Below are 15,028 nucleotides of genomic sequence, written 5' to 3'. Positions count from 1 at the left end.
GTATAAAAACTTACAACATGAGGTTAATCCATTAAATTTTCAAATTTGCAAAACATTAAAACTTAACTTATTTTAAAAATTATACAGTTATGTAAGTACAATATTACAATGTCATAATGAATTTTTACAAAATTAAATTAAATTGGAATATTGTACTTACATAACTGTATAATTTTTAAAATAAGTTAAGTTTTAATGTTTTGCAAATTTGAAAATTTAATGGATTAACCTCATGTTGTAAGTTTTTATACTAGTTTTATACAATGCTATTTAGTTCTAATTTCGTTGTATTTACTGATACCATATTTTAGCATATCCTGAAGAAGCAAATAAATTTTGCGAAAGCTTGATAAAGAACAAAGAGTTTTACTTTCCTGCCCTATTAATGACTGCAACCTCAAAATAAAACTTTATATTATATATATATATATATATATATATATATATATATATATATATATATATATATTATATTATATAAATATGTTTTTTATGGGTTGGAGTCAATAAAAGGGCTATTGGTAAACTATTCTTTATGTCAATCTTTCAATTGTGTTTACAATCTTTATCAATAACAAATATTGGAATAAAGAACTGTGATCTAAGAATTGTCAGCAATTTTACTGGAATCAAATATCGTCTATCCGTACAGAGACAGGAGAATTTGATGATATTAAAATCAAACGTGGGGTCAGACAGAGATGTATACTATTACCCTTGCTATTTAACATATACTCTAAGAAAAATTTTTAAAAAGCAGTAGAGGATGTTGAAGGCGGAATTCGAATTCGAATAATGTATCAATAACATCAGATATGCAAATGACGGTGGTATTCTCTGACAGTTATAAAGTCCTCCAGAAGTAATGAATAAAGAATTACAGAAGTAAGTCAGAGATATGGACTTTCACTGAACATTAAGAAACAAAATGTATGATGATCTCTAAAAAAGAACAGCAAATTGAAAGAATCAGTGTGAATGGTCGACCAATGGAAATAGTAAAAATATACACCTACTTTGGTACGCATGTCAATGAAAATTGGGACCATTCCCTAGAAATAAAATGTAGGATAGAAAAAGCAAGATTTGCATTTTAAAAAATGACTGAGCTATTCAAATGCCATGATTTATTAGTACCCATAAAAATCAGGTCACTACAATGGTATATATTTCCTATACTGTTGAGTCATAGACTTCGCTAGCTTCAAGAAAATGAACATATACCGAAATACGTTACTAACCAGGGCGTTGAATAAAAAAAGAAAAAGAGTTGTTAACCAAAATAAAAATAGTCAAAATCGAATATCTTGGTCACATCATGAGGAACAGCTGGCTGAAAAATCTACGTACGTGGTTCAACACAATAATCACAAATCTTTTTAGAACAGTAGTTTGCAAAATACAGATTGCCATGATGGTCGCCAACATCCGAAACGGATAGGCACTACAAGAAGAAGAAAATTTCTGTTTGAAGGTGATGTTAATAAAAGACGGTTAATCGGGCACTATAATGGAGTCTTCTGATCTAGTGTCTTACCTAGATGCCTAGGTGTCTTGCTCCGTGTCGTTAGATGTTTAAAAAAGATTTTCCCCAGCGCTGCCTGCCAAAAGTCAATAAATACCTTTTTAGTCTCTTACTGGATTCTGGCAAAATGGCAATTAACAAAAAGTCAGCGAAAATATTAAGAATAATTCAACAGACTGACCGATCATACCAGTGAAACACTGGTATGGATTCCTATAAAAGTGCTGATGAACTTGCTAGTAAGGTCTCAGCTACAAAATTCCAAAAATGGTCCGTTCCAAAATTTGTGTCTCTGCATGTAACACGTCTTAAACCGCAAACAACCCTCGATGATTTACATAAAATGTTAGCTGTATCATTGCCTAAAGTCCAATGTATGGTACACAAATCAAAAATGCCTGAAGCATATAGTTCCATGAAGGTCACCATTAATCAAGAAAACCTAAAGAGAGCTTGGAAGAAAAATGTTTGGCCAAAGGGTGCAGTGGTATCTAAGTTTCTGGTGAAGAGGAGGATGCCAATGTAACTGTATCCTCTTTATAAAGTATTGTTAAATTTAAAAATTGTTTAAATATCATTCACTATAATGCTCAATCGTTACGTAACTCTTTTCTAGATTTTGAAGTTCTGTTTAATGATATTTCAGCTGATTGTTTGTGTCTTAATGAGCACTGGCTTTTACCTGATGAGCTACATACTGTCAATATTAAAGGCTATCGTATGGTTTCTGGATTTTGCAGGACGGTCAAGTCTCATGGAGGTGTAGGTATATATACTAGGAATAACGTAAGTTTTAATCATTTGGATCTTGAAAATCTCTCTTCTGAACAGCATTGTGAGATTACAGGTATTTTATTAAATAAATCTAATGTGCAGCTTATCACTGTCTATCGTACTCCAGATGGTGATTTAGACAAATTCTTTACAATTATGGCTAAAGTTTTTTAAAAAAAATTAATGTCCATAAACCTGTTATAATTACGGGTGACTTTAATGTCCATTTTAATGAAACAGATATGAGAGCTTTAAAACTGTAATTTTTTTAGATCTTACAATATTACAAAAAAAGTTAAATTTAATACTCGAGGTAATAGATGTCTTGATAATGTTTTCCCAAATATTAATGGTACCACAAAACCTGTGGATCTCACTCACACATCTGACCACAGAGGTATTTCCTTTCAGATAGCTTACTCATCCACAAATTGTGCAACCAGAGTTTGTTATAGACCTATCACAGATGAAGGACTCTTCAATCTGAACCAGATTTTTCTAAATTGCAACTTTAATTTTGTATACAATGATAATTGGGATATTAATTTAAAATTTAAAATGCTAATTGATGTGTTATTAAATTCCATAAATATCTCTTTTCTAGAAAAATCAAAATTGCTGAATAAAAACAATCAAGGTGAAAAAGTAAACTGGTTCAATGACACTTTGAGAAAAATGCGTGAGAGACTTCAATTTATTATAGCAATAAATAGAAACGACCCCATTGCTGCACCTAGAAGTACCATTATCAAACTTAGAAAAGAGTAAAGGGAGCCATCAAGCTTGCAAAATTAATGCAAATGATAGGTTTATAAAAAAATCTAGCAACTCTCAACAAGCTATGTGGAAACTAATTAATGGTAACAAACATAAAAATGTTTTCTTCACTGATAATTCTAAACTCAATGCAGATAGTTTTAATAGCCACTTCTGCTCAACTGCTGAGAGACTAATAAATGAACTTGAGGTTCCTCAGCTAACTCTTGATGACTATTTAAAGTGTATACCACAGAAAAATATCCCTTGTTTTAGCTTTCAGCCAGTGAACTTTAGTGAAGTTGACTTAGCTATTACAGAAATAAAAAATAGTAACAGCAAAGATCCTGATGGGTTTAACACAAAAATTATTAAAACAATTAAAGATAATTGTTCAACCTATAACAACTTTAATAAATCAATCAATATCTTGTAATACTTATCCTCAAGTTTTTAAAACTGCAAAGGTAGTACCTCTGTTTAAGAAAAAAGGCGCTATTGATGATTATAACAATTATCGACCCATTTCTTTGTTGCCCATTTTATCAAAAGTTTATGAACGAATTTAAAAAAATCAAATTATTCTACATTTTGAATCTAATAAACTGTTTGCCATAAACCAGTACGGATTCCGAAAAAATAAAACAACAACTTTAGCTATTGATCATTTCACTAGTAATGTTTTGGAAGGGTTTGAAAAATATCTTGATACTCTTGCATCATTTTTAGATCTTACTAAGGCTTTCGATTCTGTCACACATAGTATTCTGCTTAGAAAACTTCCTTATTATAATTTTCATAGTGATTCTATTCAACTAATTGATTCATATCTATCAAATCGTGATCAATATGTTCACTTCAACCAGTGTGATTCTCAAAAACAATCTCTGTTGTTTGGTGTCCCTCAAGGCTCGGTTTTGGGTCCAGTATTATTTCTTATCTATATTAATGATCTAGTGTACTCTCAAAATGAAACAGTTAACACTGTTTTATTTGCTGATGACACTACTTTCTATGCAAGCTATCACCCTTCTAAATTCGACATCCTTGATTACCAAACATCTAAAAAAAACTTATTCAATTGGTTTTTAACTAACCGTCTCTCTTTGAACAACTCTAAATCACAAAGTGTTAATTTTACTCTAAGAAATAACACTTGTGTTGAAAACGTTGCTCTACCACAATGTGTAACCGGAGCGAAGTTTCTGGGGATATATTTGGATGCAGGATTAACCTGGGAACAACATATAGTTAATCTATCGAAACACCTTTCCCGACAACTTTTCCTCGTTAGGAACCTTGTACAGGTGACTTCCAGGGAAACTATTTTAACAGCCTATCATAGTAATTTTTATTCTCATCTGACATATGCAATTCTCTCCTGGGGTCACTCTTGTCATATTGATAAAGTGTTTGCACAACAAAGAAAGTGTGTTCGTATTATCTCTGGGCTCTGTTATAGAGCAGACTGTAGAAACTCCTTTAGAGCTTTACAAATTTTGACTTTACCTTGTGTATACATTATACAGTGTCTGTTGCACATTAAACAAAATCTTAGTCAATACAATGCGCATGTAGATTTTCACAAGTATCCCACCAGATTTAATAATAATCTTATACAAGAATTTAGCCGTCTTGAGGGATCCAGAAATGGTTCAAGGTATTTAGCCATAAAATTCTATAACTTAGTGCCAGCTATAATAAAAGCTCTTAATTTTCATTAGTTTAAGGCGAAAATTACGAGTTGCCTTATAGTGAATGCCTTTTTTACATATGAGGAGTATTTTACCTCCAATTTTAATTTGTTGTAATTGTTGTAAGTATATTTTAAAACACTGTATTTATGTTTTGTGTTTATATTTATGTGTTTATTAACTATATTGACATATTTTGTCTTTGACTTGTAAAAAATACTTTTGTATTGATTTATTACCAATAAACCATCTATCTATGTATCTATCTATCTACAAAATACTTCGGCTCAGCGCCTTCGTATGGAAGAATTGCCAAAAAAGCCGTAATCTCTCTTGATTTTTGTATTGTTTTTTTATATTATGGAAAAATTTTACAAAAAAGAAAAAATTTTAATTTTGTCTAGTTAAATACTTATTAAAAATATTTTTGTTACAACATATCTATTGTTTAGTTTTAAATATATAATACTATATTAAGAAAAATTGTAATTTATTGCGTATTCAGAAAAACTTATTTTATCCTCAAATTATTGGTCGTATCATCATTCTTGACCCTGCCAAATTATCCTTTTCTTTCACAGTGCGCCAGCGTAATCCATGATAATCATATGTTTTAGGAAGCACTATAGTCATGAATTTCCCATTTAAATTGCTATGCTGACAATCCCCGTACCACCAAGCGCCCTCTAAAATATAAAGAACTTAAAGTTTTAGCAAAAATTATAAAAAAAAATATTTTTTACCATTTACTTGTGCACAATTTCCGGAACTTGTATCCTGATCCACATCCAAAGTCGTAAATTTTTTATTTAAATGAAATGATAGAGAATCCCCAGCATCACCTGAAAACCCTTTAAGGTTATTCAGTATGTAACCATCTTTTTCGTTGCCTATTGAGAACGATGAGTATTGGGCGTAACTGTTCTTGTTGTCTGTGTCAGTTAGTTCCACCAGAAGTTCGCTTATTTCAAAAGCTAAAATGTAATAAAAAGTTATAATTCGAGTAGCAATGATAAGGTATCATTAAAGATGTTAATAAAATACTGACAAATTAAGGTTTTTCCTTGCTTAAAAAGGTGGTTATATGTTTAACAGTTAAAATTATTAAAGCGATAAAAATCAGTGCCAATAATTAATTATTCCCTCAACAGTTTGTAAAATAGAAAACAACATTATTTTTTTACCAACACCCTAAAATATATTATACTATTAAAATTTTATTACTGAAAGTTCTCTTAAGAATTTTAAGTACCGAAAGCTCTTTAGAGCTATCCATGCTGCTTGTAGACGAGAGAAGAACAAGCGTATAGAGAAAATCTGGAATAAGATTTAACAACATGCCGACACAAATAACACCAAAAAACTCTTCGATAAAGTAATACTACTCACACGTAAATTCAAGCAGAAATCTTGGTCTATCAAAGATAATAATGGTAATGTACAGACGGATTTGGACAAGGGTACAGATATTTGGAGGGCGTATTGTAAATATTTATACGCCGATACGGACCAATATCTGCGGACACACCGTAGATACCTGAATGTTAGGTGTTTACTTTTCACTCTCTTTTAACAGTACTCACTGGAGTCAAAGAGGCAATTAAATCGCAAAAGAGAAATAAATACATAAGCATTGATTCAATACCAGGTGAAATACTAGAGTAACTAGGTAACAAAGGATTACATATCATCTATTCTATCTGTGTCGCTGTTTGGAATTCAAAAAAATGAACATCTGATTGGTGTACCTCAATTTATATCCAGCTATACAAAAAAGGAACTACTACCAGATGTGAAAACTGATTCAATACCAGGTGAAATACTAGAGTAACTAGGTAACAAAGGATTACATATCATCTATTCTATCTGTGTCGCTGTTTGGAATTCAAAAAAATGAACATCTGATTGGTGTACCTCAATTTATATCCAGCTATACAAAAAAGGAACTACTACCAGATGTGAAAACTACCGCACATTATAACTTTTAATACATGCTAGTATTATCTTATTGCCTATCATCAAAAACAGATTAAAAACCTATCTACATTATCAAATGCTTAAGAACAAGCGAGGTTTGTAAATGGTAAAGGTACACGGGAACAAATCCTGAACCTGAGACAACTCATTTTAAAAGTCTAGAGAATTTCAAGTAACTATGATGATATGCTTCGTTGACTATGAAATGGCATTTGATTGTGTTAGCTAAAACAGGCCTGGATGGAATAGAGATGACGTGAGATAAAAGAACTACAAAGAAAACATGACAAGTTTAATTGACACAAAAAACTTAAAGAAATTACCTACACTTAAAGAAAAAGAACTCCTCACTTTATGAGAAACTCCAGAGGTAAAATTATTCTCGACTTAAACGAAAAAAAATAAGAATGGACCAACTACATAAAAGAGCTCTTCCTGGATACGAGGCCCCCACTTTATACATCATCATGAAAAGTCTTTAGAATAATAAGTTTTATTTTTTAAGAGTCACTCTCTGAAGCTACTTCTTAGGATAATTCTTAATAGAATCAAGCAGAAATGTAAAGACACAATGGAAAATTCGGTTTCAGAGAAGGATTAGGAACAAGGGAAGCTTTGTTCTCAATGATAACACTACTTCAACGATCATGGGGAGATCAATTTACGTCTGTTTTATAGGTTTTGAGAAGGCGTCTGATAGGCTTTAACATGGTAGGCTGTTTGAATATCTAGAAATGATTGGAATAGATGATAAAGATCTGAGACTTTCACAACATCTATATTGCAATCAAGAATCTTCTGTTCTGGTAGGCGACAAAGAAACAGACAAAATTTGAATTTAAAGAGGTGTTAGATAGGGTTGTGTGTTGTCCCCAACTTTGTTTAACGTTTACTCAGAAATAATTGTGAACCAAGCCTTGGAAGAGCAATGTGGAGTTCGAATCGGAGAAAAAACTATTAACAACATCAGATACGGATTTAATTTCTTATGGATCGAGTCACTCGAGAATGCTCTAATAACGGACTACGCATAAATACAACAAAGACAAAGTTACTTGTGGTTAGTAAACAAGACCTCGGCGCTATACAACTTATTGTTAATAATGAACCGATAACAAAAGTTAACCATTTTAAATACCTAGGATGTTGGATAAACGAGACATTAAATCTGGATAAAGAAATTGAAACTCGTATAGAAATTGAAAGAGGAGCATTAATAAAACTAAGATCTATTTTGAGCAGTTCTCAGCTGAACTTACTGCTGAGAATTAAGTTCCTAAAATATTATATGTATCCTGTAATACTGTACGGATTTAAAACCTGGATTATAAAGGTTAACATGATAAACAAATTAGAAGCCTCGAGATGTGGTTATAGTGTAGAATGCTCAGAATATCATGGGCTCAACACATTTTAAACAGAGAAGTCCTGAACAGAGTAGGTCAAGGTGAAGGTGACTTAAGAAAGATGATAAAAAAAAGAAAACTCGAATATTTGGGGCAAATAATGAGAGGAATCAGATATAGGATAATTCAGTTGATACCCAACGACAAGATCGATGAGAAAGAGGAATTGGTAGAAAGAAATACTTATGCCTCCGAAACTTTCGTCAATGGACTGGCTTATCAGTAGATGAATTATTACATGCCGCGCAAGATGGGGAACAATATCGGCAAATCGTAATGGATGCTACCCACGCCTTAACCTTGGGCACGGTACTTAAAGAAGAAGAAAAAAAGTTGAGTACAATAGCAATAAAGTTGGTCTGTGAAGCAAAAATTCGGAGATGTATTGGTATAGCCAAAAATGTGCTGAGTCGCCTAACCAAAGTTTGTAAAGACAGATCTATTTTTCAAAATACCAAGATGAGACTGGTGAATGCCCTTGTATTCTCAATATTTCCATACGGGGTAGAGAATTGGACTCTTCGCGAACACAAGTACCAAAAAATGGATGCATTTGAAATGTGGTGCTGTAGCAGAATGCTGCGCATACCTTGGACAGCTCATAGGACAACCATTCTAAAACAACTCGAGATTAAAAACAGGCTGTCCAAAATATGTCTGCAACATATTCTGAAATTTTTTGGTTATGGGGATTGCGGAGGTGACGATAGTTTGGAGAGATAAATGGTTTTTGGAAACGTTCCGGGGAGAAGATCAAGAGCACGACCACCCATTAGAAAAAATCGAAAAAAAAGGTTCGAAAAAATTAAGAATTTAGCTGGAAACTCATTCTGTGAAGCTTTTAAAAGAGCTGAAGATAGAGACTAATGGAGAAAAATTGTTAGAAATATTGGAAGAAATGACTATCTTCTGTAATGAGTAAATGACAAGAGAGAAAGATTACACTAGCTTTAAATCTGAATCTGACATACTTTTTTCCGAAGTGGGATTTGCCCTGAAAAAACTTAAGATGACGCTACACTCCTTTACTCCAGAAAATCATTAAATTAACTAATTAAAGAAGAAAGAGCTTAATTTGGACTCAAAATTAACTACAACAAAACCAAAATTATGGTTATTGACCGCCAACAACAGTTTCCTGAAACCCGAAGTATGGCTGGTCTTCTCTATAACATATTGTACCTTTAGTTACCAACACAGGCAGTTGTGAACCCAAAATTCAAAGACGCATACCCAGTTTGGATTCCGAAATGGACTTGGAACAAGAGAGGCGTTGTTTGCACTGAACGTTATGTCTCAAAGATGTCTTGACATAAATCAAGATGTATTCATGTGTTTCATAGATTACAACAAGGCCTTTGATAAAGTGCGGCATGATCACCTAATCAGACTCCTGACAGAAAAGAATTTAGATAAACGAGACATCCGACTAATAGCAAATATGTACTACAATCAGAAAGCAGTAGTGAGAGTAGAGAATAATACCACTGAAGAAATCGAAATAAAGCGAGGTGTGAGACAAGGGTGTATACTGTCACCAACCCTGTTTAATCTCTATTCCGAAGACGTAATGAATAGAACACTCTCTGAGCAATCCGTAGGTATTAAAATAAATGGTGTTAGATTAAACAATCTGAGATTTGCCGACGACACCGTTCTGATCGCAGAAACACTTGAAGAGCTACAGACATTGGTGAATAAGATAGCAGACTGCAGCGAAGAATATGGACTATCTTTGAACATAAGGAAAACTAAATTTATGGTAATATCGAAATCAACACAAAATGTCCAAAATTTATATTTACACAATGAAATTATCGATCGAGTTAGCAAATACAAATATTTAGGCACTTTTATAAATGAAGACAACGATAGCTCAGCAGAAATCAAAATAAGAATAGAAAAAGCCAGATCCATATTCACTAAAATGAAGAGAGTGTTCTGCGGAAGAGATTTAAGCCTTGAAATGAAACTTCGCCTGATGAGATGTTACGTACTTTCTGTGCTGTTCTACGGAATGGAGTCATGGACGTTGAAAAAGATTGATACCAAAAAATTAGAGGCATTTGAACTGTGGATGTATCGCAGAATACTGAGAATATCATGGACCGAGAGAGTCACAAATGTCGAGGTCTTAAGAAGAATGAATAAAGAAAAGGAAGTCATATTTACGATCAAAAAACGAAAACTGCAATACTTGGGACACATTACAAGAGGCGAAAGATATGAACTGCTTCGAATAATTATGCAAGGGAAAATAGCAGGAAAAAGGTCGATAGGAAGAAGACGAAACTCCTGGCTAAAGAATCTACGGGAATGGTATAGCTGTAGCAGCAACGAATTGTTTCGGTCAGCAGTTTCGAAAATACGTATAGCCCTGATGATCGCCAACCTTCGGAAAGAAGATGGCACTTGAAGAAGAAGAAGATACAACTAGCACGAGCAGCAATGACTGAACTAAACGGGGTCTGGCGTGATCGTCACATTATTATTACAAACAAAAAGAGATTTGTTTTAACTCTGGTTTTTTTCCATGTTGTACAATGCATGCGAGACATGGATAGTCAAATAATCAGAAAGACAACGCATAGACGCTTTTAAAATGTGGACATTGTAACGAATATATTTTGCCTACCACATGGGGTATTATTATAAGGGATAGAAAATTGGAGACAGAAATTATTGGGGTGGAGATAGGGCAAGCAAAATAATCGATACTTGTGCGAAGGGCACTCGGGGTTTGTTTGGAGAGCTGGGGTCATGGATAAGTAAATGGCAAGGGGGCGGATTGGGGCAACTACAAAAATGAAACAAAGGGGTACTAGCATGAATCTCTTGGGACAAACAAATCAAAAAGAAACAGGAAACAGGAAACATCTCTAGCAATTTAAAAAGGACGCCGCTTCGAGGGCCTAATTATAACTATTACAACAGCAAGTTGTAACTATCGAAATAATTATTAAAAATGAAAAACATATCTTTATACATGAAACTCAAAAAAGGGGGTTAGAGAGTTAGTTAGAAAAATAAACAAAATGGTTAAGAAAAAAATTAAAACATTTATTGTGTCTCACCAAAAACAGTTACAAAAATAGACAATGCAAAAATATATCAATAGTCGCAAAATACAAAAATATAAAGAAAAACTGACATGTCATCCGTTTACAAACTCTAGGAGTTGGAGATACTCAAAAACTTACAAAGAAATTGTTACTGCAATGCAGGTTAACCTTTTTTTTTTAAACAAAACAAATTAATATCAAAAATTAATAAAGCTAGCTGTCTTATGTGAACATTAAATTTAAAACAGAAAAATTAAAATGACAGCTAAAGTCAAACCCTAAAATTTACAATTTTAAATATTACAATTTTGAAATTTTACCGAAAGCAAAATACAGTATTGCCAAAAATAAACAGTACTGAAACTGAAACATGGATGTCTCTTTGTGCCCGCTGTCATATTCAATTTTACTAGTATAGACCTGTCAAGTAATCCTTATATAATTAATTATTAAGGCCTAATTGTTAAAAATGGTATTAAGTACAGATTAGAAAATGTTTCTTGTGGAGCATTATTTTCGCTCATACGGAATCGGCCGACGTAATAGTGCAAGTCTGCAATACGTGTGTGATCAGTTCACAAAACGGTTTAATAAACGTTCCCCTGTAATTTTGTAGGTTGTTGAAAAGTTTAGAATAATGGGTAATGTATTATGCCAACGAAAAGGAAACTTAGGGCATCCAAAGACAGTTAACAACAACGATAACCATCAACGTGTTTTTGAGCGAATCTTGGAAAATCCGAAAGCCAGCCAGACAGGAACAGCGTTGCATCTTGACTTAAAACAAACTGCCTTGCAAAGAATCCTGAACGAGCTGGGTGCATTTTTGTATGTGATTCAGGTACATCAACAATTACATCCCAGGGATTATCACAGTAGAGTGGAATATTCTGCTAGAATTCTTGCATTACAGTACGAAAATACTGAATTTTTGAAAAATGTATGGTTTTCAGACGAATCACATTTTTATTTGTCAGGCTATGTAAATCGTCGCACAAATCGATTTCTGGGCTTTGCTAGACCAAATAAAGTTCAAGAAGTTCATTTACATAGCGCAAAAGTGAGTGTCTGGTGTGCAGTTTCGGGACACAGAATCATTGGTCCAATCTTTATCTAAGAAAATGGTAGGCAAGTCACAGTTAATCAACACAGGTAGATACAAATTTTAACACGCTTTATCCCTGATCTACTTCAATTTTGTTGTGCACATAATTTGACATTTCGAGTTCATTTTTTCCAGCAGGATAGGGCAACTGGCCATACTGCTGTCGCAGTTCGTCAATTTCTTTAGGGACATTTTCCAAACAAATTTATTTCACGATTTATTGATTTCCCCTATCCTGCACATTCTTCAGACTTAACATCTCCAGACGTATACATTTGAGGCATGGCTAAAACTGCCGTTTTTAAACGGGCACCACAAACAAACAATGAGTTAAAGGATGCCGTTATAGCCTTCTTCGCAGACTGGAGACAACCTTTATTTCATAGCATTACAAGAAATCTGGAATATCGGTATGAAGTCTGTCTTGAGACTGAGAGAGGAGAAGCTCATTTATAAAATGTTAAAATGGCACTTTTAAAGTGCCAATAATATTTATTTTTTAAAACAATAAAATAATTTCAAGTTCAGTACTGTTTATTTTGGGCTATACTGTATTATTTGAAGAAAAAAATGTCTGTCTTTACAAAAAAGTTACTTGGACTTCACTTTATAACTTAAAATTTCTGTAACCATAACTGGGGTTAAACTCTCTGGACACGAACACACGAACAAATTTATCTCCATACTGCCAAAAAGCCCGGGATGACAACCAGGGAGAAACAAAACGAGGATAGAAACGAAGATTCATTTAATTCTTACTTAAAACTTTAAATGAACCTTAACTGCCACAATACATTACACCGCTATACATTTTCCATGAGAAAAAAGAACGAACAACGAAGACATTACAAATTTGAAGAAAAATTTGGACCCACGCTAAAATCGACTACATTTGGTAGCGATCCTAGCGAGAATGAGCAATTATGTTGCCGGCAAAAAACTTGGCATAAACAAGACACTTGGGACACACACGGGAATTGAAACGCAGTATCCGGCGGTTTAACGATAAAAAAAATGTCGAGGAAAATACGAAGCTGTAAAATAAATAAACAAACTCTAAGATGGTTTATTTTTGACCTCGATGACGCTAAGATGAATTGAAAACATATTTGGGTTTTTTAACTTTTACGATAGGAAACTAATATACATGGAAAACATTCTTCATTATTTTAATTCAAATATGAGGGCATTTCAATTTAATACATAGGGGATTTCAATATAATTCAATATATATTTTAAAGAATTTGCAAATGCTACAACATGAGACGGCTGCTTCGAATTCCTTGGACGGCTCGCCGAAAGAACTTCTCTGTTCATGATGAAATAAACCCAATCATCGTCTCTCTAGTACTGTTTAATTTAGAATTTTAAAGTTCTTTGGTATTATCCATCGAAGTGATCACAAAATAGAGCGATTGGTAGTCCAAGGAAGGCCTCAGAGTCAACGCCAACATGACAGATCTACACAGCGATGGTCATATATTACGAAAAAGCTTCTTAACAAGTAGTATACTGAGGAAGTACATTTAACTACACTGCGACTAGTAGAGAAATACATATCATTATTCAGACTATCCGAGCTGCCGATGCTCAATGATAAATCCGCATATCTGCCAAGATGTTAATAACTATGATGATGATTAGTCATGCCTGCTTAATACTGGTTTTTATAGAGGTCTTACTTCTTTAACTCTCTTCTTTTATCCGGGATTACGCATGCATAAATCTAAGACTGTATTCGTTGTAAAGCTACTTAGTTCACTCCACACCTATTTAACATAGAAAAGAACCTGCTTTTGTCAATCTTACACTTAACAGTTACAGTACAATTACTTGCTAACATTGTATTACCTGTCATATGGTGAATATTTTCCAATCCAATCCAGAATTCTCCCATAAGATTACCAAAACCGAATTTATAGTCTCTCCAAGGGAGATAGAAATCTTGAGATCCGTCAAACCTCTTCTGAATATGAGTCCAGCCACCGCCTTTAGTTTTCATATCGCATAAGACAGCAAACGGCTTGTTACTTGTTCTAGGTTTGATTGTGTACACGCCTGACTTATTATTACCTAAAATTATATTTAATGTCTTTAGATATAGATTACTTTAATACATTTGCACTATAAATAATATAACGAAAAAATATAACATTCATTTTAGGTAAAATTTACCTTTACATTTCAACATAATCTCCATTAAAGGGTGATTCAATAATTCTATCAGTTCTCTAGATACTCAGTGAGACTTTTTGTAGAACCATCTTCTTTTATTATAAAATTATTTTACAAACAAACATTAAGACCTGTGGACCAATGGTAGCTTATTTTGGGAATAGGTTAAAACAAGAAACAGCAATATTATTCCAAAACAAATACTTGGAATTTTTGTAGATGCTTGTTAATATGTGACAAACAGTGACTTCCGTAGGGACCGAGGAATGGAAGCTGTGCCTAAAATCATTACCAAGACAGTAGGAAGTCTTGAGCAATGATTGCTTACGGACGAGAATGTTAATTAACCTTAGAATACTAGCGTTTCTTTAACTACACGTTACTAACTACACGTAAATATAACGTACTCATTGATTTAGGTCTAATATTTTCTTTTTATTTCATATATAATTAAAACAAAATGGTTTAATTTCAAGAGAAGTTTATTTAGGAAGGATACAAAAAAAAACATTAATATGTTCTATATTTGATGTTCTATATTTGGATTAATATGA

At 33.1% G+C, this 15,028-nt stretch overlaps 1 protein-coding gene across 2 annotated transcripts in view; it reads right to left on the bottom strand.

The window, feature by feature from the left end:
- Positions 1-5,222: 5,222 nt before the first annotated feature.
- The window catches only part of LOC140445457 (microfibril-associated glycoprotein 4-like), a 61,104-nt gene continuing 51,298 nt past the window's right edge, over positions 5,223-15,028 (bottom strand). For both annotated transcript variants that reach the window (XM_072537485.1, XM_072537486.1), the window contains exons 4-6: positions 14,151-14,372; positions 5,493-5,723; positions 5,223-5,435 (exon numbers count right to left, since the gene is read on the bottom strand). In XM_072537485.1, the coding sequence (XP_072393586.1) occupies positions 5,272-5,435; positions 5,493-5,723; positions 14,151-14,372 (617 nt within the window). In that variant the 3' untranslated portion in view covers positions 5,223-5,271. The remainder of the gene's footprint in view (positions 5,436-5,492; positions 5,724-14,150; positions 14,373-15,028) is intronic.

Source organism: Diabrotica undecimpunctata, chromosome 7 (assembly GCF_040954645.1).
Source record: "Diabrotica undecimpunctata isolate CICGRU chromosome 7, icDiaUnde3, whole genome shotgun sequence".
Classification (NCBI taxonomy): Eukaryota; Metazoa; Arthropoda; class Insecta; order Coleoptera; family Chrysomelidae; genus Diabrotica; species Diabrotica undecimpunctata.
Note: the sequence above shows the minus strand (reverse complement) of the source record. Positions and strands in the feature narration are given on the sequence as shown.